Source organism: Contarinia nasturtii, unplaced genomic scaffold, assembly GCF_009176525.2.
Source record: "Contarinia nasturtii isolate CC-2019 unplaced genomic scaffold, AAFC_CNas_1.1 Cnas_scaffold_78, whole genome shotgun sequence".
NCBI lineage: Eukaryota > Metazoa > Arthropoda > Insecta > Diptera > Cecidomyiidae > Contarinia > Contarinia nasturtii.
Genome location: NW_022197436.1, coordinates 4,206,729 through 4,233,582, shown reverse-complemented (window position 1 = coordinate 4,233,582; position 26,854 = coordinate 4,206,729). Strand labels below are relative to the sequence as shown.

The 26,854-nt window shown below is 31.7% G+C and overlaps 3 protein-coding genes across 4 annotated transcripts; 2 read left to right on the top strand and 1 right to left on the bottom strand.

The window, feature by feature from the left end:
- The first annotated feature begins 154 nt into the window (after nucleotides 1-154).
- LOC116352231 (transmembrane protein 209) lies at nucleotides 155-2,565 on the top strand. The gene is made up of 7 exons (XM_031784660.1): nucleotides 155-655; nucleotides 729-836; nucleotides 901-1,147; nucleotides 1,213-1,834; nucleotides 1,899-1,959; nucleotides 2,026-2,192; nucleotides 2,255-2,565. Exons 1-7 carry the CDS (start codon nucleotides 316-318, stop codon nucleotides 2,387-2,389), a joined length of 1,680 nt encoding a protein of 559 aa, XP_031640520.1. The 5' UTR covers nucleotides 155-315; the 3' UTR covers nucleotides 2,390-2,565.
- A 648-nt stretch (nucleotides 2,566-3,213) lies between these two features.
- Nucleotides 3,214-6,173, top strand: LOC116352195. The gene is made up of 2 exons (XM_031784598.1): nucleotides 3,214-3,431; nucleotides 3,792-6,173. The coding sequence occupies exons 1-2, from the start codon at nucleotides 3,390-3,392 to the stop codon at nucleotides 6,120-6,122; spliced, it is 2,373 nt and encodes a 790-aa protein (XP_031640458.1). The 5' UTR covers nucleotides 3,214-3,389; the 3' UTR covers nucleotides 6,123-6,173.
- Nucleotides 6,174-8,677: 2,504 nt separating this feature from the next.
- LOC116346599 (tumor protein p53-inducible nuclear protein 1) lies at nucleotides 8,678-26,646 on the bottom strand. Of its 2 annotated transcripts, none has more exons than XM_031776855.1 (5): nucleotides 26,327-26,646; nucleotides 10,456-11,328; nucleotides 10,076-10,343; nucleotides 9,838-10,000; nucleotides 8,678-9,755 (listed from the first exon to the last, which is right to left on the bottom strand). In XM_031776855.1, exons 2-5 carry the CDS (start codon nucleotides 10,628-10,630, stop codon nucleotides 9,498-9,500), a joined length of 864 nt encoding a protein of 287 aa, XP_031632715.1. In that variant the 5' UTR covers nucleotides 10,631-11,328; nucleotides 26,327-26,646; the 3' UTR covers nucleotides 8,678-9,497. The 2 variants fall into 2 exon arrangements, with proteins under 2 accessions (XP_031632715.1, XP_031632637.1); XM_031776777.1 differs by lacking the exon at nucleotides 26,327-26,646 and adding an exon at nucleotides 16,859-17,249.
- Nucleotides 26,647-26,854: the final 208 nt, after the last annotated feature.

The following is a 26,854-nucleotide window of genomic DNA, read 5'->3' as shown; positions in this document are numbered from 1 at the left end:
TTTTTTAAATATTTTGCATTCCATCAAAAAATCCCCAAAACAGAATACATATATGTCGATAGTGTAGTGTAAAAATATGGTAAAGCAGATTAGCGCACAACGTTTAATGTTCATATCGTGAACTGTCAAATCAGATGTTTCCGCGCTTAAATTCTCTGCGACTTACATTAAACATGCGATATTCAAATTCATACAAAGCGCTTCATCAGTAATTGTTATGACATTGAATCGCTTTTTTGTTTTTGGTTTTAATTTTGAAAACAAAGTTTGTGAATTTTATAATAAATAAGTGAAAAACACCGATAAATTGTTTAGATGCAATTCGAACGATTCGAATATATGCACACGATGAACACTTCGCTTCCAACGTCGCCGCTAGTAAAAAAAGGACTCGATATTTATTTAGAGAATAAAAAGAAGCGCTACTATCTCAAATGGGGAGCGATCAATGTTGTATTTTTGGCAATATTATTATACGATATAAACAACAAATGCCCATTTGCATATTCAAAATGGTATTATTTGGAGTATATTGCTACCGGCTTATCGGCTCTTAGTCTGGTGTACTACTTCATGCGATTTATGTTTTTATGGTTTACATTTGAACCGATCAAAGGTACCCAAGCACAAAAAAAATTGCTACACTTTGATGGAGGTAATTAATATACATAACCATTCTTTTTATCAATCGAACAATCTAAAATCAAAACAAATTTTCGTTGAAACAGATTCATCATTCGTTGTGCAACAACCCGAAAAGTTCGATTCACAAGTACCAGTATCAAGTCCATTGGATACAACTGCAATCATGAACTGGCATTCATCATTTAATGAAGGTTATTTAATTTGAACAATCGAATCATTCAATATACTAAATCTTAGTACATTTCCAACCAATAGGTAATCGCGCAACAACAAATACCATGTGGGGTTTCAATCGTTCACCGGTGCATCAGCAAAATTTTAACAATAGCCCAATTACAAATTACTCATGGCATCGAGCACAAAACAATTTACAAAATTCATCATTTGGCAAAAGTAATATCAGTCCAAATCAATCCAATAACAATTCATTCAATTCGCCATATAAAACCTATACCAAAGATGAAATTATTACCGATGAACATGGTTTGCAAAAGTATTTAAGGTAAATTAAATGTATTTCATCATTGAAATCATATTTAAAAACAAAAAAAATTATGTACATTTCAGAGAAGTGGCAAAGGAGGAAACGAATTCCACGGGTAATTTGAATTTTTCCGATGTTCGTGAGACAGTTGATCGTAATTCAACAAATACACTGTGGAATTATTGGAATAATGCGGCAAATTTACTAAAAACATCAATCTATCAATTGTCACCGACAACCACATCACCGAACAAACAATCATCGGGCAAAGAATTGACCGGAAGTCTTGGTCCTGGTTGTGGTGATTTGGCCGCAATGTCAGATCTATTCAAAACAATTTCAATGCCAAAACTTACAAAATATGTGACAAATTTGCGAATGTGGCTATCAGCCACGATTCTACAGCAATTGGTGAAAGAATTCGATAAAATCGATAATGAATTTGCGATCCGTGGTTTTTCCGACATTAAAATTGGCAGCGTTAGTTTGGAGCGTTTGAAGAAAACGGCTGAAAATCACATGGTGTCATCGTATGTACCGGCATTGTCAACAGTTTTACCATTTTTAGAAATTTCAACCAATCAAGAATATTTGGTGCAACGCATTCGTGAATTGGCCAAAGGTAGCGGCTTGAATATTCACGATTATCGTTCGCAAAATTCATACGACTTAAATTTGGATGAACATGTAACAACTGATGCAGCCGTAAGTCAAAATAAATGAATTAATCTTCAAATTCAAATAAAATATATTCCATTTTTCTATTTAGATTATCTTTCATCTGTTTTGCGCTTATATGGATAGTCAACTGAACCCATTACCACCACCAGGTAATCGCATATTAGATTCGAACATATTTGAAAATATTCGTTACGTTCCGATTCTATAAATATTAGGTGGTCGTCCATTTTTCAATCGTTACGTTGTACTTGGCGATAAGAAATCACTCAAGGAAACTATTGAAGAGGTGAAATCGAAATCAAAATGTGCCATTTTATACACGAACCCAGCCAAACCGAAATTTAATTTCATCAGCGATGACAAAGTCCATCACTGCACTCATGTAAATATTTCAGTATAATCAATGTGAATTATGATCACCAATACTGTAATTCTCTATTTCAGGATCGAAACAATTTGTTTTGTGTTATCATTCATTTTTTGGTCTACATGAAAGAACGAAATGCCGGATTACTGGATGGAGTTAATTTGGGCCGAAGTGGATTAAATATTTTATGTGTCGTTGAAGATAAAGAATAATAATCATCATAATCATTGTAAATCATGTGCATTCGAATGTAGCTAGAATGCCGATTTAAGTTCTCTCTCACAGACACACACTCATCATACAATTGAACGACAATTCATTAGAATAAGAAATAAAACGTTAATTTCAAAAAATGAATAAATAAAAATAGTTTTCGATTTATTTTTAATTGATTTGTTATCGATGCAATTGTTTGGCATGATATGTCACGCGCTTAAAAACGGTTACAATTTGTTTATACCTTCTGCTCTTTTTTTGATGAGCAAAACGTGATAAAAAACAACAACAAATAAATTTGGGCAAGAATATGCAGCATTTATGAGAATTGTGTGCAATCTTCTGAACGAAACTGCTAAAAAATGCATGACTATTCCTCAACAAAATGTTGTGTAGAGTATAAAAAGCGAATATCAGCAATAAAATCGACAAAGCGAATAGCCAATGAGAGACGGTAGAATTTACTTAGCGCAAAAATTCGGAGTAAAGAAATTATAACACCACAAATCGTTGTTGTTTAGTGTATATTTCTCAATACGAACGTTCGTGTGAATGAATAAATGTAAGAAGTAGGTAGAAAATATGCCCGAAAAATACGTGACTTGATTTGTACGAACCGGATTGGTACGTGAAAGAAGAGTCAGACAATATAGCAAGAAAAATCTTTGCGCTCTCAAATACAAGCGTACAGTGTGTGCGTGTATGTATGCACGCCGTTCACAACGTTTACACGTACACGAATATCGTTTACAGTACAGGCCTGTTGAGTGGTTTGGTGTGCGTTTGAATGCGATGTCGTGACAGTCATTTCGTACATGTCATTGGCTGTATTCGGTTAGACATTATCCCAAAAAAAAAGAAATAATAAAACGAAATATAACAAACAATCGCACCAAAATTTCATTCTGTACGACATTTTGAATTGCATATTTTGTATATTGATTGAATTTTTTTAATGGATGTGGGCTAAGAAAAATTTTCAAATTAAAATTAATCATGAATAAAGTGCATAAAATTCGAGACGATTTAACTCAAATGGTAAGCAAATGTGCGGAATCTGTGTGTGTGAATATTTTGACTTTTCGTGTTTGGGGCAGTCCAATAAACGAAAGAAAAAAACGGTGTTCGTTATGCGTGTACGTATTCATATTTTAAGTGAACGCCGAACGAACGAACGGCTCGTAACTGTGAACGCAACACTTCCGATTGTTCATGTTACAAACCAAAACAAAACTCACGAAAAGTACTTTCAAAAGTAAACATTGGTTTTATAACGGGTTCACCTTTTACATTTTAAATATCTGAATTGAAAAATAAAAAACTAACAAAAGAAAATGTTAATTGGAAATTTTAAAATTTTGTTTTTTTTTTCTTCTTTCTATTTTTTAACGCGTTTAGAGTCCAATGGAACGAGAAAAGCATAAAGAAGCTTTGGTGAAAAAATTAATGGACAAAGATCCATCGATTCATTTGGTGAAACCAGAAAAATCATCGAAAAGTTGTGCCTGGGGTGCTGATTGTTTTTCACTTATTTTCAATAATAATGTGAAAGAAAATTATGTTTATTGTCAAATTTGCTCGAATTTGATAACATACAATTCAGTCCATGGTACTGGCAGTTTGCTTCGACATCATTGCTACAAAAAAGTGATGAACATGCAGAAAGAAGAAAAAAACATTGCAAAAACATTGAATTTCAGTGGTACGGCCGGACTAATCGCCGCTTCACCGAAAATTGTGAAGAGAACATCGCGTGGCAATGAGAACAGTCCATTGGGTGATCTTATGATCAATTCAACGGAAACGATAAAATTTCAAATGAAAGGACGCGACAATACAAAACAAAAGAAAGAAATTGAAGAGATGATTGCACAAGGTGATCCATCGATTGATATGCGTGCACCGGAAAATATAAAAAGTGATGTATGGAGCAATGGAAATTTTAAAATTCTCTATCAAAACGGTAAAAAGTTAGATTTCGTGATGTGCCTTTTTTGTCATTCGCTAATAACGTACAAGAGTAAAACGGGAACGGCAAGCCTGCTGCGACATTCGTGCATCAAACGATTGAGCGAGACGATAAAACGTGAACAGTCACCGAATCCAGACGATAACATCCACGAATATGTGACAATACCAATTAGTGAAGAGCATCCGGATGATGTGGATGCAACACAAACGACCAGTGGCGCTGACAATTTATCGTTTGCCAATGAAAATGACACCGATCAAGAGCAGTATTCACCCAATGAATTACCGATGGATTTGAAAGAGGAAGCGCTTCGATTATTCCACATTCTTAATTTGAAAGATATGCACTCACCAAGTTTGGTGGACAACAGTGGTTTTCTAAGTTTTGCCCAGTATTTGATCAATGTGGGTGCCGAATACAAACAAGTTAGCATCGAAGATTTGCTAAAAGATATAAAAGATTCGGCCAATTTTCGTTCAACCGTGTGCGAAAAATCAACACAAGATCTACATAATATGCTGAAACCGAAATTTGATGAACATAAAATTGCCTTATCATGTGATTACTGGCATGATCCAAATCGTCGGCTGAATTTTTTCACATTATATGGTCATTATATCAGCAATGAATTTGGTATTAAAAAAGTCAATTTGCGTACGGAGAGTTTTGCCGAAGAATTTACACAAATCGATTACAAACAATTGGTCACCACGATGCTTGACCATTATTTTGACAATGAAACGGATGTGGAAGCATTTTTATCAAAAACAACGACTGTTGTATTCGACGAAATGTTGGATTCGTTTAAATCATATTCAACAATTAATTGCTCTTGTGCAACATTGAATCGAATCGTTTTTCAATTGATTGACGCATATGGTTTGCGTAAACTGCTACCAAACGATATTTGGATAACAAAAGATTGGTCGAAAGTTTGGGAATATTTGGAAATCGCTGAGGACAGCGATGAATATAAAATGAATATCGATGAATTCAAACGCATATTGGATCCATTTACAAAAGCGGCTAAAAGTTTGAGTTCGGATACAAAGCCCACCATAAATGAAGTCTATATATTTCGAAAGAAAATCGAAGATCATTTTCGAAATACACGATTTTCAAGAGCAAAAATCCGTGACATTGCATTAAATTTGATTCGTGAACAGTTTCCAGTAACAAATTTACATAAAATCGCTGTATTTCTTGATCCACGATTTAAATCGCTGAAATTCATGAGCCACGAGGAGAAAACAAACGTCTTGAATATGGTGAGCAAAATGATTAGTTCGAATGACGAAAATGATGCCAATGTTATTGCATTTGGCGAAGAGAACGATGAAAAGACATCTCACGCATCCGGCACAAACAAATTGAATAGTGCAAGCGGTGGCGGCGGCGGCAGCGGTGGCTCAGGCGATACCACTGACAGTACAAAATATCTTATAGAATATATGGACATAGTTGAAGAGCGTGACGAAACACATGACGAAGTTGAAACATATGTGAATTTGAAATTTAACGATATTTCCGTTGATATTCTGGAATTTTGGGAATCACGTTACGATTTACCACATCTCCGACAATTAGCAAAGGAAATTCTATGTATACCGGCTTCTGGTATCGTTGGCGAAAAGATTTTTTCGGATAAAGCCAATTTATTAGCCAAGCGACGCCTCAACATGGAAATCGATAATGTTAAGCAAATGTTGCATATCCATGAAAATTTTGAAATGTATGCAAAAACATTCGTATTTTGAAAGATTTTGTAAAATTGTAAAAGATTTTAGTATCCTAATAAAGCTGTTTTGATAGAAAAAGAAAACAAGTGTTGTTGTGATTTTGAAAGTTTCAACAAGTTTTTTTTTATTTGATTCATTTTTAACAGTTTGTTGCTGTAAATTTATTTTTTATAATTTTTTTTGTTATTTTAAATTAAATTTTTATACAATATTTTGTTTTGACAATTCTATTCACAATCGTTAGATTTAGGTCTACAAATTAAAGTTGGGTTTGTATTGTTGATGTTTTTTTCTTCTTCTTCGTCATAAATTCTTAACTAAATTTACATTGTGTTGTCGGTACTTTTAGTTTACAAAATTTTATGCTTCTTCCTTTTTCATTATTATTTTTCCAAAATAATAGTGTTAAGTGTAATATCCACGTCATAGGATAAGGAAAAGAAACGAAAACAAAAGATGGGAAAATTTGTTGAAAATATTCGTAGGAAGTTATCGCAATTCCTTTGGGTCTATGGAGAATAATAAAAAATTATAGAGCAACCAGCAAACATGACCAACACAAACGACGAATTTCTTTTAGGTAAAATAAGAGACATAAAAACTAATCCAGTTAAAACATGTTCTTTTTTTGTTATAAATAATGTGAATTTGATAAAAATCTCACTTTCTTTTCATATCTTGGATTTTGCTTTTTTGGCGTTTTTTTTTTTTGTTTATTTGTTTTTAAATCTTAATTGCAATAATTCTTAGAAGGAGCGGCGAGGAGAGGACTTTTGATGATGGTGTGCTGGTGTAAAGAAAAAGTGCATTGTTTTTTGCTTTGCAATCTATCCACGAAACATCCAAAAATGTTGGGAACGGATTGACACTCATTATATATAATATATGCGTGAAATTAAATCACATGCTTTTCATTTTTATCTATATATATGCATATTATGGCTGATATAGTTGGGAAATATTTTTTCAGAAGCAATAATAAAGTGTGTCTTCCATTAATTCCCTATGAATAAACGATGTTTTTTTTATCTAAAAGCCATGTACATTTTCTTTTAAATTGAGTTTGAATATATTGTGTATGTTTATGTTGTGGATTTGTGTGTCTCTTGCTTTTGTGTTTGTTTACTATTAGTTATATAGTTATTGGGTTTTGTTTTAGAAAAGGTCTATTTAATGATCACAATCGGTTTGATTTTCTGAAGTTTACTTTCATCCCATGTACAAATTAAGATTATTATTACTATTATTAATATTTTTTTTACTGTCACATGTTTTTTTGTTCTTAGTTCACTCATGGTCTTATTTTGTCGTATGAACAAATTGTATTTTTTTAAATTTTTTTATCACATTTTTTTTTTAAATCTTTATTTGTTCTGCACATTGAATATCATTTGGATAAAATGATGAGAAGGGTGAAAGTGGTGGAAAAAGGTGTATTTTTTATAGTTTTAATGCAATAATTTTATATATATATATGTGTGTGTGTGCGCGCGCCGTGTGATATATAATTAAATAAAGGCATAAACATTGCCATCGTAAATGAAATAAAACAATAAATATAAATATATTTAAAAAGAAAAAAAATTAGAGAAAAAATGTTAATTTTAAGAAAGAGTAGTGTTTCGTTTGATGACGTTTATGTAATGTTTCAGATTGAAAATGGTCGTATTTTTACACTGTGCCTGTGGTCGACGTTTTATTTCTGTATCAAAGCGAAAGAAACATAAATCCTTGAACTGAATTATGAAATCATTTAATCGAAAATCGAAAATAAAATGATATGAAAAGATATATAGAACGTATATGCAATTGTAATTGTATCACTGCCATACATACTGGCATGCATATGTTGATTTTCAACGGATGTTTACATCAGAAATATTCATCATCATTCGAATATTAATATATAAGAAATGTGCTCGTGCTTGTGTGTGCAACTCTATCAAATAAAAATTCTATAATAAATTTTAATTCGAGTTTTAGTTTTAAGAAGAAATTTATGTTTGCTTCACTACTTGCTAAATTTTTTGTGTTTTTTGTTTTTACAATTCGATTTTTTTTTTAACGCACATACACTCACTATAAACACACAATAAAAAAAAAGAGAAATTGTTAGATTTGCTTTTTTCTTCTCTAAAATTATTGTATTCCAAAAAGGTGAAAAAATAATTAGCGAAAAACATTACATCTAATTGCGAAAAAGATTATTAATATATAAAACGCATTACACACTCAATCCTGAAAGACTAATATTATTATACATACATAAATATTAGCTTTAAGAGACGAATAAATTGTTTTCACATTAGAAATTGTTTTTTTTTTTTGTATTTGCTTCATCATTTTCTTAATATTCTCCATTTTTTTTCAATCTTTTCTGATCAAATTTTATCGTTTTATTCTTTTTTTCAATAATTTGGTTTTTTTCTCACATTTTTTTAAAAAATCCTTTTTAGAATCGCGAATTTTTATTGAACTTTGCCAATATTTCAAGAAAATGTTTTTTATTTATATTTTTTTTTTTTGAACACATTTCCGTAATTTTTTTTTTATTTAATTTTTTTTTTTTTTTCATTTCATTTGTTAGATGATATTATCATTTTACAATTATTCATCTTCAAATTGAAATTATGATATGAAAAATAAGATGTTTTTGTTTCAATTTCTCTCTATTGGGGAAGAGTTCAACATTCGAATGAATAAACGAACGAAACAAAATTGAGTGACACTTGTTATAAATGATAAGTGTTTTAATTAGGTATTGCATGCCATTTTGTATATATTTTGTGTGATTTTATTGCTAGCTGCATTTCTCATTTCGTGCCAAATTGGCACCGCCAATTTGAACCGAACAATCAATTATAACGTACAAGTCATAAAAAGATATCCATATATGTATAGCAAACTAAATAGTTTTGATTCATTTCTCATTCATACAAATAAATTGATTATCATTATTTTTTTCTCTCTCACTTAAATGGTATTTTGTTTCTCTCTGTGTGTAATATGTGTGTGTTTGTCACTAACAATTCTATAAATTGCTTAAAGCATAATTAAGTGGTGGTGATTGTAATTCTGGTTGAAACCTAGAAATCAGAGAGTATTGAGTGTTTATGTAAAAGAAAAAGATTTGCACGCATGAAAAATGTGTCATCTTGTTCGAAAATCACTCGGGATTGTATATGAATTGCTCGCAATGCAAACTTAAATCATCTCTTTTCAATTTAATAGCTGCAATGATGAATGCTATTTCCTTGCTGTAATATAGATGCGGTGTTTGTTTGGCTGTTGATTTTGGTTGGATGGTATGGGTCTAACATTAAATGATTGAAAGAGAAAGCTGTTTGTGTTGTACGGTGCGATGCGATATTTTTGAATCAAAGGTGTAAATATTTAACATTTGCGATTGTTGTTGGCACGGCTGATGACTTTGCATCCGTTTTTATCGCTGCGCTTTTGACGACCACCTTTGCTATTTACTTCGCGCACTTTATTGCCACGTTCCATTGCCGAACGGCACATTTGTTGTCGGTTTTTCTTTTCGTGTGCCTTTTGTGAATGCTTCATTGCAATCACTTGCTTCACCTGTTGTTCGGTCAAATGATTATTTGCATGACTTTCAACACGATTACGACCAATAAATTGCATTGTCTGTCATAAAAAATAAGAAGAAATTGTTGTTTTTTTTTCAAATGCAATACAATTATGAACAATGATGAAATAATGTACTCACTTGGCCTGAATTGCGATCGGAGGCTGGATGAATAGGATGAATAAGTTCCGAAGTATCATCGTCCGTTAAATCAACCACAACCAAACCGTCTCGATCTTCTGCATGCTCTATAACAGTAATTGTTGGTTGCACTGCACTTCGAATGCTGTGATACACCGACATGCTAGATTTTGTGGGGTGAATGGGATGGTTTTGTTATAAAATGATCAAATTACACAAATGAAATGGAAATCTCTACCTTGGATGTTCAATTAACAAATTTTCAAGCGGCGATGTTTCCACATTGATCGGTTCGGTGGATGTGAAACATGGTGGTGGTGTCACGAACCATGACTCATCCATTGAATTCGGTACTGGCGATGATGGCAATGAAGTAAAAGCACCATCTTGAGATCCAACATTTGAATTATTTCGACTGTGCCGTGTACGCACAGAAGTATTATTTTTTATTTCAACGAATGGAATTTCTTCTTCCGAGTCAGTTTGCTGAGGAGTGCAGTCACCATCTAACATTAATTCAATCAAAAATAATTTATGAAATTGACATCATTTTGATTTATATGTGCATATTTATTCATTTTAATTTGCATTTGAACATGAAGCTGATGGAAAATTTACCTCCTTTCTCGACTAATAGCCACTCTTCGTCTTCATCTTCACAGCTAGTTGTTACAAACTTAAAATTATTGATTGCTTCGTCAGATGCACCACTTAATTGTTGACCGTCTTGTGTTATATCCGTTGCATTCCTATAACCATTGCCAAGTATATAAGATGCTAACGAATTGAACATTATACAGACGCCGAGGGTAATTCACAAGTTATTTTAAGCTCTTTTGTATGTTGTATGACTGTTTTTGTTTTAAATCTTGTTGTTTTATTTGCTTTATCTTTCTTTTAAAAATATGAATCGATTCGTTTGACTCTTGATGCAACAAGAAAAGCTCACTTGTTTCGTGGTGTTTTTGTTTATAAAATACAATTTCTTCTTTTTTTTTAATGCAAAAATGTGTTTAGAGCCACAAAATAGATCTGTCAGAGTATTTGTGATGAAATTTATATAATTTTTCTTTTTATCTCCGTGGATACTTTTATACACATCGGCTTTTATTTGTTTAATTTAAATCTTCTTTGGTACTTTATGGAATAGTTGCAAATTTGTGTTCTTCGTTAAAATAAGTTTTCCCCTTTTTCAGATATTGAGATCAATAAATCTTGTTTTTTTTTTTGTTTGTTCACTTATTAAATTAATAAAATTTTTGTTAATGCTACGTGATTTCGTTTTGGGGGTGTTTTTATTTTTTTGTGTTGAAATCCTTAAAGCTGTTCAGTCTTTTAATTTTATTTCTTATGTTTTTTTTCTTATTAAATTGAATTACAATTATCAAATTTGAAACACACACAAGATAATTTTCCTTATACAATTTTCACTTCATACAAGTAAAGGTGTTTTGTTTGTTATAAAATTTGCTGTCGATCAACCGTCAAAATCTGTAAATGGAAAAGAGAAACAGTTGTTTGTTAACTTGAATTTCAAAGAAAAAAATCTGCATCAAAATGAATGTTAACGCAGGCTATCTCAATTTATTGTTTGTCGAATGTCAAAATAATATCAATATATTTGATATTTCAGTGTCATTGTTAATCAAAGTCATACAATGTGCACGGGAATTTGATACATAGCCCATGGTCTAACACGATACGTGGATATACCATATATTTAGATTATTCTATCAATTATATTGTTTTTCATCAACACATATTCACTTGTTATCAAATCTGCAAGCGATTGGTTATTTAACGATTTCTTATATTCTCTCTTTCCGTCTCTCTTTCTCATCGTTTTTTTTGCTTATTCCATTCGTTCGATATCGACATATATTCTTTGTGTATTGTTTGTTTTTATTCAGCTGAGGTCATTTCGATCTCAGCAAATTTCTCCCCTTTAAATATAACTGTGTAATACGACGCTAAAATAACACCGTGCAAAAAACAACAGATATGGAAAATAAGCCATTGTATTGATTTCTTTTAGTCTCTGTTAATCACCTCTCAAAATGTTTATTTATTTTATCGACGAAGGCAACCGTTTCTTTTTTTCGGATTTTTTTTCAGCAGAGTCCTTTAAACTAGATGCTTTCCACTTTCATCAAATAACATTGGAAATTCGTTCAAAATACGGTCTGTACGGTATATGAAAAATTCATGTGATTTCTTTGAATTTTTACGCAATGCGCACTCGCGTGTATACATACATTTAGTTTTCATCCACCGTATTTGAATGTGACCTTTTCTTTTCAGGATATTCAATCAACACTTGGCAATTAATAATAAAATAAATGAAAATCAATTTATAATCAAGTTAAATCAAAGCAAATTATCAATAATATTAATATTATAATAATATTATCATTAGTTGTTATTTAATATATAAAAAAATGAATTATCTTGTAATAAACGTTCAAACGTCAGAATGTGTTGAACAGCTTCGATTTTCACCTCTTCTTTGTCAATGTCACATTTCAATGGGCTTACATCGAATGATTCAATATAACAAGTGGCATGATTTCTTATTCAATTTTATTCTATTTCATCTCACAAAATTTCATTTACATTGAACAATTGCGAGACTACCTTAGCAACTGTTTTTTTTTCGTTGTCAAATATGCCAAAATGTCTGGGATAATTTTCAAATCTAATGAACTCATCCAACTCTTTTTCATTCGAATGAAAACCAAAACAAATATAACATACTTTCGATTGATTGTATTTAACGTTTTATATCAATTGCGCAACTCACTGTTATTAATGCATCAGTTTAAATGTGCGCAATTAAACGGCTAGAGATTCAAATTAGATTGATTATGCATGTACTATTTATATATCTGTTCAACGATGCGACGTATATGTACTTATGCAGTTACGATTGTTTCGAATGCATTTGAATGAGGCCGTTATTGAAACGGAAAATTAGATACATGAGTGTGTAAAAACATCGATGGGTCAGCATTGATCTGGATGATGGCTACGTGCAACTCAAATGTTTAATTGGTGAGAATGAACATAATTTTTTAATGAATTGAATTTATACTGCATCAATTTTTCTGCATATATGAACACATCGATTATCATTCGCTGATTTTTTAGAAGACACTCATACACACCTGAACTCTTTGTTTGAGTTGCGATCATCTGAATATGAGTTTATGTATTTCCGTATAAAATGAAGGAAATGAATAAATTTTGATGACACTTAAAAAAAAAAAAAAAATGACGAAAAATGCTTTTAAAAATGCATGATAAGTTTTAAGATGTGAAAAACGATTTCAAAAATTAACACAATGTTAGAGTGTAATTGGTGAAAAATTGAAATTGACGTCAATGATTATGTACAGGGTAGTACGGTTATTTAATCAATTGTATTAATTTCAATTTGCACAAATTTTCGACAACGATTTTTTTATATCGTATTCCGAAATGGTTGATGAAATAAAACCAAATCGTAATCATTCGTGATATGTCTTGCAAGTTTTTTTCCCGCTACGACGTGAAGGTGAAATCAATTAAGATTGCAATTAATGATGATGCGTGGGTTTTTGGCCAGAGTCGCAACGCTCAATATGGAAGTATAACGTAATCACACATGATGACAAAGAAGTCTATAAAAGCGGTGGATCAATATCCAACCGCTTCTTTTTTTAGACGAGACACCTAGACAGAAATTCTCATTCTAATAACATTTCTATTTTATTTGTATTTTATTTGATATTCAGCGTTAAAACATATATGCAGCTTTTTACGCCATTTCGTTTTGTATGTTCACATTTTTTTTACTCTGTGTGTATAGTTTGATATAATACCCCAAACCGAAACTTGTGAATGAATAGAAAAATCGTTGATTTCATTTATTTTTATACATCGACACAGAGAGAGTGAGTGTAATATATGAATTTGCTCACCATTTTCAAGGTTAATATAGCTTTGCTATATACAAATTTACGACGCAACCGTGATACAAATTCTATGCATGTTTATTTCGTTTCTCTCTCTCTCTCTTTCTGTCTCGATAGAATCAACGAGCGTAGCACAGTGTATGCTGACAAATGCAAATGAATTAAAATTGAAAGAAAATAATAATAAAACACCGAGACACACATAATCATGTATGGCACAAATCCTCGGTGTCATTGTTGATTTAAATATCAAACATCGAATATCATTCGAATAACAATATGCTTCGAAAGAGATAGAAAAAAACTAGAAGATGAACGAAATGTTTTGCAATTATAAAAAAATAGGTACATAAGGTTTTTTTTATTTATTTTTCTTCTATCGTTGTTACTGTAAATAACAACACGAATAACCGAATTACCATTTTTTGAGCATAGTCTTCGGGGTGTTTTATTGATATCTGTTCCGTTTTTTTCTATAATTGATTCTTCTTCAAAATTCAAATGCATAGACGTTTCGAAGTTTTATGTTTTGTTTATTCAGTTGTTGTCGTCAAAACTAATCATACTTTTGAATTGTTCAACATTTTCGTGCAAGGTAGATAACCGTCACCGAAAAAAAAAAAATCTGCTCGAGTTCTGATTTGCAATTTATTGATGAATTTGTTCTTTATTTCGGTACCGGCTACAGAAATAAGAACAAAAAGTCTAACAGGAGGATAAGTTTGCGCTTCGCTTATGACGCGTTACATAATAATTTCCAGCACGAATTACCAAGCATAACGGAAAAAGACCGAGAGAGAGAGAGAGAGAGAGAGAGAGAGATATAAAGGGAGAGAGATGAATTATGTTTCCGAGGGGAGATTGGAATAGTGTATATGTAGTAAAAGTTGCATCTTTGCAATGGCGTAATACAAAGTCATTGTACATACGGCAAAAGAAATGTATAATGCCCATGAATCTTCGGTCAAGGACACAACATCATTGTGATGTGACGTGTTATATTACGCCGTTACTCGCAACGGTTATAACAACAGCAGCAAGAGTTATAACATACACACACAAAGAAAGAAAGAGAAAGAGAGAGAGATTCTCTCTATTTTCTCTCTATCTCGGCATTCTCTTCCTGTCATTCGTTGTTGTTCTTTTCAATGAAAAGTAATAATGATGACATAATCAGATGCGCAGTATTTTGCTTCCGAGAATTTCCTTGGATCCTTTTCAAAAATTTCAAACTTCAAACGCATCATTTCAATATTTTATGTTAAATTAAATATGGTTTTTTTTTTCTCGTTTAATTTTGTTTGAAAAATTAATTGATAAATTTTCCATCAAAATAAAAGTGTTCATGACAGAGTAAGGGGCCACGTCATCATCTGACAGCCAATATAAATTTAGCTAGGACACGAAAAGGCAATTTTCACATGCGTAAAAGAAGCTATAGCGTTTTGGTATTGATGCTGGTGATGTTTGTAATTTGTACGCATATAATGTCATTCATATTGGTTTCGAAGTAAATCTTTGTGAAAGATTGTAGTGTAGAGGAAATAAATCTTGAGGAAGTGTCTTTCATCAAAGACGAACAGAAAAAGTGCGATTGAAATGAAAACAAACAAAGGACAAAGGAGAGAGAGAGGGGGGGAGAGACCGAGAAAGAGAGAGAAAGCGCACAGAGAAAGGAAGAGGTGTATCTACTATCGAAATATCCCGAGAAATATATTTGATTGTTTATATATCGATTAGCCATTTAAGCGAAGAATTTTGAAAATTTCTGCTACTCTCTCTCTCTATCGCATTCTATTATATGAAAATGATGACTGGCAGTTTTCAGGCAGTTAAAAATAAATCTCTCTTTAAATCCCCGGTAAGACTAAGATTGTTTTTTGTACTTTTTTCTCTCTCTTTAAAATATTTCGGAAAGTGTATAACTTCAAATATTATAGAATATTTTGTATTCTGTTTTGTTTGTCCAATAATCCAAGCTCACACAGTATATTCATAGTTAACAGGTAAATGAACGCTTTTACAAAGGACTATCTGGAAATCATTTCTTTTGTATGCCTCTGGGCTAAGTCGACCTTATAATTTCAAATTTAGTTTTTCGGTTTTTTGAAGCCATTGTTTTCTCTTACACTTGGCAATGAGTGTTAAATTTCTCAAATTCAACCTGAGTGTATTTAATGCGAACAGGTATTACAAAAAGAAAAAGATAAATGACAGGACGAAAATACGTGTGCAATCACATCAATTTTTTGAAATAAAGGAAAGAAAAAACCCAAGAACTTATCGAACCCATCCAGTATACACAACGACAAAAGAATGTATATATCACAATAGACTCTTACACCGCATCAGACATTATCCCGAATATCGAATCGATTTTTCTCAGTTTACCTGTTATAAGAAGTTCGTTTTTTTTTTCGTGGAATGTTAACAAAATTCAATGCATATCAACACAAAATTGTCTAGAATTCTGCCGTTTCTTAAGACAGACTTTCAAATGTGAATATTTTTAAATTAAATTTCAGACTGATGTAAATTATATTTTACTAGTGTCTTTCATATAATAATCTAATATGCATTGCACTTTAACATAAAAAAAACGTATGAAGTTATTTTAAAGTTCCGCTTCGTTTGAAACGATAAACTATTTCCAGGCAAAGTTTTCACAAAATCACTATTATAATATTATATATTCAATAAACCTATTCATGCTCTCTCACACTCTCACTCACTCTCTCTCTCTATCTTTCTCCAGAGAGAAAATAATTGACATTGGAAAAACTTGTATAATAAAAGTTCTATCCAACAAAATTTTCATTTGAATCATTTTTTTTAACACATATTCGTGCCACTCACAGCGCAAAGCAAACAACAGACGCAGACATATACGAGTAAACGCTCTCACTCACTCATAATCATCCGCACGGAACATTCTTGCTTGTCTTTGAAATTAAAATTAACAATTTCTATTCGAAATGCGAGAAAATTCAAAATCAAAACCCACCAAATCCCGAAAAAGAATAACATTTAATTATGCTTATATAATAGAAATTTCAATATATACATACACAAAATGGCTGACTGAATTTTTTTGTTTTGTTTTGTTTGTTTTTCTCTATTTGGAGAAGTTGATTGTAGTTATAGTTATGTATCCGTTTATACCATACAAAATCAAAGCTGGCTTCTTCACACTTTGATTTATTCCACGGAAACAAAAATTTTCTTTTTAAACTTTATACAACTTTTTTTCTTCTTCTTTACTCTACAATTTGTTTGTTATAATAAACAATAAAAATATCAATACTAATAGTTAAAGTTTCTTATGTGGATAAAACACAATTTGCTGATCTGTTGTGTTGTTGTTGTTTCTGCTGCTACTGTTGTTTAGTGTATTGTGTGTTGAAAATTAATATTGGTCGATCTGTATGTGGGACGCGCTCTCAGCTGACTGATGTTTGTACACAAAAACCAGCTAAAAAATATTACCATCGAAGCCAACGAAAAACTCGAAACGAAGCAACGCGCAAACACGTAACGCACACAAACAAATCATATGTTGCTGTACATACACACACATAACAGCACAATGCATACAATGCACACAAATACACATCGATTCGTTACAAATTGGTATCGTTGTATTCAAATACTGAACAAAATGCGAAACAACTAGAATAATATTTGGAAATATCTTTGTTTATAAAACTACTCAGAAAAAAAGCATTCGTCTGACTATTTGACATTGCAATAGCAATCGAATTTGGTGGGCATGCATTTTTCTGAAATATATGTGTACGCTTTTAATAAAATTGAGTAATTTTATTAAAAAAAACAATGGATGAAAAGAAGAAAACCAATAATTCTGTTAACCGTTTTGTCGTTCATTTGTATTGTAGCTTCGTTTTGCTTGCAACGAATCATACACACAAACAATCACATAGATGCGCTTGTATTATAGAAGTAAAACAGCTGCGCGAACGCTTGTGTATTATAATGTGTATGTGTACAAACAGCGACCGAAACAAAGCCAAGCAGCGACCAGAATATGACGTCGTACATCACAAGAGAATACGATAACTTATTATTGTGCTATGTTTTGGTACACAAAATATACGGATGTATGTTCGAAAATGTTCGCACTTTTAGACTTTTAACGAACAAAATACATCACTATTATTTGTTTCAGCAAATACACAGTACAGCACTTTCCATTTGAATCGGGTTTGTTTCGTTCGAGTGTGAGATTGCTCGATTTGAATATTTAATCCGAAAAGGACTTTGCAAGGGCAAAACATCAACTAACTATTCGATAATTGAATGTATTCGAACAGTGATGATGATATAATGCATCGAAAGAATATTGTTTCGACTTTTGAAATTTTCATTTATTTTCTTATTTTTCACAGCATAAATCACAAACGTTCGTTGGTGGTCATAATGTGTTGGCAAAAATGCAAAATCATAATTTAGAGTGATTTCAAACGATTTGTTATTTGATTATTTTTTTTTTTTTTGGTTCACATTTTTTTCTCTGTTGATGTCATTGTTTTGTTTGCGATACTAAAAATAAATTACTGATTTTTTTTTTATGGACGCTGAAATTACGTTCTGAACCAACATAAATGTTCAAACATTGAATATACTTTTGAATTCTTAAAATGGGAAAGAAAAGCGAAAAAACAAATATCATTCAACATGGTTTTGCACCCGCATCATCACATATGTTTCAAAATAACACCAACAAACAGCATCGCATAAAAACAATGTTTAAACTTCAACTTGAAAAGCGAGGCTTAGAGAAACGTCTTGTTATATGATTTGCTAGTTTAAAATGGATGGATAAGAACAATGAACAGACATGGGACGATCAAATTTGTTTGAAACATTGGCTCATTTGCGATGCAATGTTCGTGCCAGTATAAAGAGTATGAAGGAAAAAAAATGCAACGTCCAAAGAAATATGATACATTTGGAACAGATATAACATTGTATCGACAAACATACATGGCAGAATGGTTGTGATGAACATGATATGGTTTGTTTTATTTCTTCGTTTTTTTATTTAAATTTAAAAAGAAACGTTGATATAAATATTCAATGTTTACAAACAGGAGAAATTTTAAGTTTGTACTGTTATTTATTACGCTCACGCAACCGTGGAGTAGAATTACGCTATTGGCTGTGTCAAACTCATGTAATGAAGCTTTCGATCATTTCTGACTGTGTTATTTGATGAATTGAGGCTGAAGATTTAATTGCATGTTATTCCAACAAAACTCTAAACAGAATCGACAATCAAGTCAAGGGGTTATCCACCAAACTAGAAAAATACTAGTAAAGACTAGCACAAAATGGAGCCAACTTTAAACTAGTGTGGGTACAATTTGTAGATCAAACTACCAAGAGTCACAACTCTAAATAGTACTAGAAAAACTAGCAAAGCCAGATTGGTCGATAGTCCCATAGTTCAAGCTTTGAAAATTACCGTAATACTGGGGAGTTTAGCTGTCAAAAATCTCAATAGATGCGACATGACAATAAAAATAAACTGAATGTTGTAAAGTTTTAAAAAGACACGGTCCTTCAACTTTTCTGAAACCATCAACTTGGCCACTTTCATTCGATGTACAGTTGTACACATTCGTTTACTATATTTTACATTTTGTTGTTTGAGAGAGAAAGAGAGATTGAGCGATGGTCGATTTCGTAAATTAAATGCGTTCATGTATACATGAGTTTTTTTTTTTTGAATTCTACTACAACCTAAAGGAAGAAAATGTATTACACACAATAAAAACCGAAGAGTGATCCGAAAAAATTTACAAATAAAAACATGTTAATGCTTGTTTTTTTATTCATTCGCAACTAACAAATATATATATACTCTATATACACTAAATTATGATTGGAATATGACGAAATTCCATTAAAATTCAATAATTGATCGTGTATTGTGGTGTGTTTTTTCTTCACTTTTTCATTGTAATATCAATTGATCGATTTTATGAATTTTACAAGAATACAACAAAAAATACTTTATAATAACAAATTGCATTATATTCCAAATGGCAATGCATATAAAAAACCAAATCGGTTTCGATTCAAACGATGGTGAATATATATATTGTCAGAGTGAGCAAAGGCAAATGTGTTGCCAAATAACAAAAAAAGCGATCAAAAGAATGAGAGAAATTAACGTACGGTAGATGATGAAGCAAATAAAATATTGAACATTCGCGAGCACACGAGCGTTATATTGTGACCACAAAACGTGAAAATGACCTGAGTGACCAAACGAGAAATTTAAATAGACTTTGTTAAAATGAAGTTAACAAATGTCATAGACTTTGAGATATATATACAACCATATTACAAAAATCACTTTGGTACATCTGCGTTGTGATGTTTTGCTATTTGTTGTGCCATTCGTTTCACACACAGAGAGAGACACAGACACACACTCTATCTATCTCTCGAGGAGCGAAGCGTGCTATATTGGTTTATAATATCGACATACATATTTTCTAGTATAAATTTTCATTTTTATGGCGTTTCGATTATAACATTCGTTGAACGCGTGATCATTTGGATACACTCGCTCGAACATGTCAATTTTGGCCGAAGAGTTGGCAAAACCAAGCTGATCATCGCATATTAGTGCGATCAATACGATCTACATGATTCACATATAATTTCAGTTGTTGTTTTATTCTTCTGATTTTTTTTTTCATCATTTTACTTTGCTTTTATTTCGGTTGTGTGCTTGCGAGGCTTGAATTCATAATAAATATGCGATTTGTTTATCTCGTTGTGTTGTTTGCTCATATTTTTTTTTCCTTTGTTCTTAGCAAGACGAATAAGCGTTTGTTTCGTCGACTTGAATATCCATGCACAAGCACAACGAAATAAAAAAAAAATCATCGACATCATATGATGTAGTTCAAATGTGGGCAATGTACGTAATACGCGTACAGTGTACTGTGTGAGTACAGTTATATCTTGGTTTGAACAGCATCGAGAGCACAAATAAGCCAAACAAACACATTCGAATGACGAAAAAACAGAAACACATAGCCGCTCGGTATAAACAATACCAATACCAGTGGTTGATATTGTAGCGAGAAGTTTTTTGATGGAAAACACAACTGGCAACAACAATTGCAAAAACTCGTGTAATTTAAATATCAACAGTTGAATTCAATAAAGAGAAGAGAAAAAAGTGCATTGGTTCGCGCACGCCTCAAGCCCATTGAATCGACAAAGAAAACAGTCATTTATACTTTCTAAAAGTAATGTTATTTGTTGGTTGGCCGTGCTGTGCCGTGCAATGTTTTCAGCTTTTTTTCCTCATTCTATTTGCATTTTCATTTGATACATATATATATATATATTTATCTAACGTCAATGCTCGAGAGTCGCGGATACAATCATTTAAATGCCCTTTTAATTTTATAGTTTACTTCTCTTGCTATATTTTCTCCCAGCCCATTGCATCTTCACTATGCGCGTTATATTTACTTTTTTTAAACAAACTCAAATGAAAAACGCATTGTAAGCCATAACTTCACCCATATATACGAAACAAAAACAAACCCAAATCTCATATAATTTTACTATTCAAAGATTTCATGAATAATTTGAATTCATTGCAATCAATTAGCGCTTTGCAGTGATCGTGTTGTTGTCATCGTTACTGGTACATCATCGAAATAGAAGTCATTTGCTTTCAATAACCCAAGAAATGTGTCAAAACATTTTGGTCATGAATTCCGATGAACTAAGTCGCCCAAGTCGTCAAAGTACAGAGTAGAAAGAACGCAACACAGTAAAAAAAAGGTATTGTACATATGTATACATGACAAAATATGAAGAGAGAGTTTCGTGTGGCGAAATAAAAACAAAAACTTTACATGTCCATACTTGTTTGAATGGTGAGTCTTAAAATGATTTTTGTTCCGTATTTTATGTTGTATTGTGTTGTGTTTGCATTGTGCGTTGAAATTATGCAAATGGTCACAATGTAAAAAAAGGGAAACACACAATCTCTATACGCATTTACGCTCGATGGCACGTAACTACGTTTTCTTTTTTTCTCTTGTTCTATTGTGACTTCGAAATGAATTCACTTCATCGTTTGTGCCTCGGTGAATAAATATTCAATTATTAACAAAAAAATTTGATACATTTTAACGTTGCTGCTTTGACCAATTTTCACATGTCCATTTGTTTTATTCACTGGTGAGATCGGGCGTCGGAGTAGAAGTTTAAAGAATTTTTCAATTGCGTTCATATGCACTGTGCAGTATAATGAATGTATTTGCCTACTATTTCTCGGTTTTATAAAAAGACAACGAGAATTTGGATGAGGCCATTGTGTATATGCACTAAAATAATATGAAATATATAAAAATGCGGATATGAGAGATCGATAAAGAAACGCTTCTGGTCAAACATACACACATTTTTATGTTAAAATTCAGCCTATAGAACATCATATCAACAGGTTCATCAGTTGCTGTCTTTATCGCACTGATTTTTTTTCTATTCGTTTTGAACTTGATTTTGTAATCATTTTAAATTGAATTTTGGCCATTATTATCAGAGTCAATATTTAAAACCTGATGTTATCAATACATATTGCATTTGTTTCAGGCTGAATCGTTTACTATCTTTGGATATATGTAAAAAAAAACGAAAGCGTAATACGACGCATGTTATCGCCCCAACAATAAATGCAATGGGCAAATTGTATGCAATGACAAAAACGATAATGTTTGATAATCGAAAAAAAAAGTTTTTTGGTGTATATAATATGTTGATTGGAATGTTGGTGTAGATTTGTTAAGAACATGAAGCGAAGAAAAAATAAAACAAAATAATATAATGCATTATCATTATACTGGCTAAATGCATTTTTTCTTTTGTCATTCGACATGACACAATACACGGCAGCACTGACAATATGTTTACAAACGATTACTTTTGTGTTTGTTCATTCTAACAGAAATGATGACAACGTCAAGTGCAAATATTGTAATCGGTACAGCCGTGTCATTGTATTGCTTTTGTTCAAACTGTTTTCCATAAAAACTAATGAATTATAAATGCGAAATGCTTTGAACAAATGATGAAATTTTCCATATTTTTCCAAGGCTCGATCGTTCGATTTGTAGACAATTGGGTGCCTGATCTGTTATTTTTACGGAAAATATACGCCAATAAATATAATTCTATCATTAACGGGCATGATTAAACAAAATTAAAATGCATTAAAAGTAGAACATTGATATCGGCGATTCGAAATATTTCGTTTTGAACGATTATATGCGCAATTTGCGTAATATTGTTCAAACAATGTGATCGAGGAATTTGGTCGATGTTTATCCTTTAACTGACGTTTATTACACTTGTTTATTTGAAATGGATCGGCCCACGGTTCGTATATAGGATTCTAAAGTTCAACCGATTTAAATAGATCTAATGGCTGTATATGTGTCATGAAGTAGCCGATAATATTAGACTTTGCACGTATTTTTTTATCGTTTGATGAATGAATGATTTGCGTGTTTCTTTTTAATTTTTTTTTCATCGTTTGAATATATGATAAGCTTTCACGTGAAAAAAAAATTGAACACATATAATGAATTGAATCCACTTTTGGAAAACGTGACAAAACAAAACACTAAAAAGAAATCGATTTCTTCTTCATCATCAAAACAAAAACAACTTTTGGCCAAACAGGTGAGTAAAAAAAAATGTTTTCGTAGTACAAAACTATGTGTACGTGTACGAACTTTGTTTATTCGACAATTTTCGTCACTGATTACTCACAATTGTTTTTTAAGACTTGTGAGGGAAAGAGAGCGTGTGTCGTTCAAATGCAATTTGGATTAAAATCTCGATTAAGCGCAAAAAATTATTGAATTTTAAACGAAAAAAAAATATTTGTCTGATTCTCCGTTTGTTTGGTTTTATTTTCTATGCATGAGGGTCTTATCAATTGCGCGCATTCAGACTTTCTTTTCTCTTCTTTTATTAGTCTTGTTCCGTCAACACTTCAAAATCCAATGTTGCATGGTTTGAGTTTATCGAAAATATTCATCATAAATAAACATTTAGTTCTATGACAGAATATATATAGACTGTATGTTCCATATTTGACAAACAATGAAACCTATTCATGTTATGTATGTTTTTGAGTTGATCAACGTAAATCGTAACAAAAAACCTCACCCGATACTTGAGATGAGTGACTTAATTGTTGGGCGCCAATTTTCTTTTAAAAAAGTGTTTTGAGTTTCAAATAACTCTCTTTCTCGACAAAAATCATAAATTTAAACAAGAATATGAGAAAGAAAGAAAAAGATACGAAAAATTGAATAAGAAAAAAAGAAGACTGAAGTGACTGAAAAATTAATTAATAAAATAAATGATTTTCATTCAATCTGTTGATTGGTGCTTCGTTCGAAATTGATTGAGCGATGAACCATTAAAAAATGAAGTGTAACGCACTTTTTTGTGTAATCACACAATGAATCTTATATTGCCGTCACGCACACAAGTAATAAAGGCGATATGTCGCATTGTGCACTTTACTTACAAAGTATATACGTAGAATGAGAAAGAGATAATGTAGCAAGAAAAGACCAACCAACAATGCGCAAACACACACACATACTGAAATAGGTACAATGACCTACCGAAGAAGGTAAAAATTAACATACTTTTAAAACATGGTTAATTTCGCTTTTTCATTCATCATTTTACTACTTGCGAAGTGAACAAAAAACAAACAAATTGCACAATAACCAAAATCACTCGAGTGTGTTGTGCAAAAATGCGTCCTATTGCGACAAAGAAGCGTATTTTTTGGTGGTTTTGCTGTTCGAGCCCACTGATACAATAATATTAAACACACAATAATTAGAATAAAAAAATTATATGAACATGTTACAACTTTTGGAAGCAAAAAAAAAAATTCATTTTGTCGAAGCCCAGTTTAATGTTATTATTATTTTAGGCATGACAGGAAATGTGCGTTTCAATTGTCTAATACTTATAGACCGACATTCAAAACAGGCTCTTGACAACAAATATTTATCCAGCAACAAATTTTGAATAATATTTAAAGAGATTCTCGCCGCTCATCCAATTTTGGATCGTTGTCAAAAGACATTTTGCTCCGGAAGTTTTTTTGAAGAAAAAAAAAGACGCTAGTATTTACACACCGTTACCCACAACGACTACAAAGTACGATACTCCATTGGATATTTGATTACGATTAATATAAACAATATGAAAACACAATACCGAATTAAAATACACATAAGTTACTCTAATGGAACGATCATTGAATCTATTATTGAATTGAACTGAGTATTCGTGCGCACGTATTTGATGTCGCTGCTGTTGCAGAGATTCTCCTCAAACAATTTGATCGCAAAAGAACGTGATTACCACATGACTGATTTGACCGTAATATATAATAATGTTAATAATACCGATAATGAACCGATGGGCTCTCGCGATACGGACGCGATACATTTCGCACTAGAGATAGCATATATAAAGCGTCAACGCTGTTACAAATCTCATTTGTATCGTGCGTGTCGCTCATTTGAATTAAAACAAAAATAAACATTCGATTAATTGTTTTTCCGCTGCGACTGCCACTTGTAACATCGTTAAGTTAAGTGATAAATTCGATAGAGAGAAAAAAAATGAATAATTTTTCTATATCACATTTTGCGATTGTGATACTGCCTACTGCGAATGATTTTTTTATTCAAATTAAAATTGGTTTTAATGAAAATAATCTATGGTAATTAACAAAACGAAATCAAATCAAACGAATAGTTGTTTTCTGACTGAATATTCAGTAAAAATGCTAAATATGTAGTTTTCTATTGTATTTTGTGGAACATAACAAAAATAACGCTGATAAATTCGGAAACAAACACTGGATTTATTTTGTTAAATTTCCTGATCGAGATATGCGGATTGAAAACACTGTTTTTTTTTATTTCACAATAACACCAGCAAACCATATGATCAATTGTAGTACTTGTATGCGAAATGTTGATGGACGTTAAACATATAAACGATTTTATGCACGTAATGGCTGCAGGCTTGCTATGGTAAATTAACCACTTTTTACATTAAATTGACATGTTTGTGTACTAGGTCTTCATTCTGTTTCTCTTTTACTGTTTGATGCATTTTCTTGTCATTGACAGTGAATGAGGTTTGTCTGTACATGACTTCTAATCCAGGTTCGAATGACTGTGAATTGCATGGTGTTTCAATGCAAAAGAAACTCGCACGTTCATTGCAATTGTAACTACTGTAACAAATTGTACATATTCATTGCACATGCAATTATTGTACTAATAACTATTTTTAAGAAAATCAATTTCTGTTAAATTATTGCATATCAGAGTGATGATTTTGTTTGCGTTACATTTTGCAACAGTGAAACATTGTGCGCAAATGACACACATCGCTTATTTCTCACGATAAATGAACTAACTACTCACCTTTATCTAGATCAATGTTTCTTAAAGCTTTGTTTGTATTGTGATAATTGTGTTCCTTGTCACCAAATTAAACTTATGCGTGCATGTGCACACACTTTTATCACCGATCGAATTTAAAGCAAGCCTACTAACACTATTTGCAAAATAAATATATATATCGTTGGTTACTGATTCGGACTCTTAGCTCAGCTATACTTTCGTGCAATTCAAAAAAAGGTTCGCGTAAAACGATTAATGATCCTTTTTTTCTTAAAATAAAACTCAAAAACGATTGAAAATTGTCACACACGCCCGAAATAAATACGTTGTTTCAAAAAAGAAAACATTCGAAATCTTTGCCAATTCCAACTAGAAGAAAGCGACGGAAAAATTGTCGGAATGTAACAAAATTTAAAATGAAAATTATCGAAAAATGATTGAAAATAAACCGAAAATCGTTCGAAAAATGGTTTCGAATAATTGTGCGTAAGATTCAAACGTAATTTGGCTGCGTGTGTTTACTATGTGAAGTTTATTGAAAATCTGCAT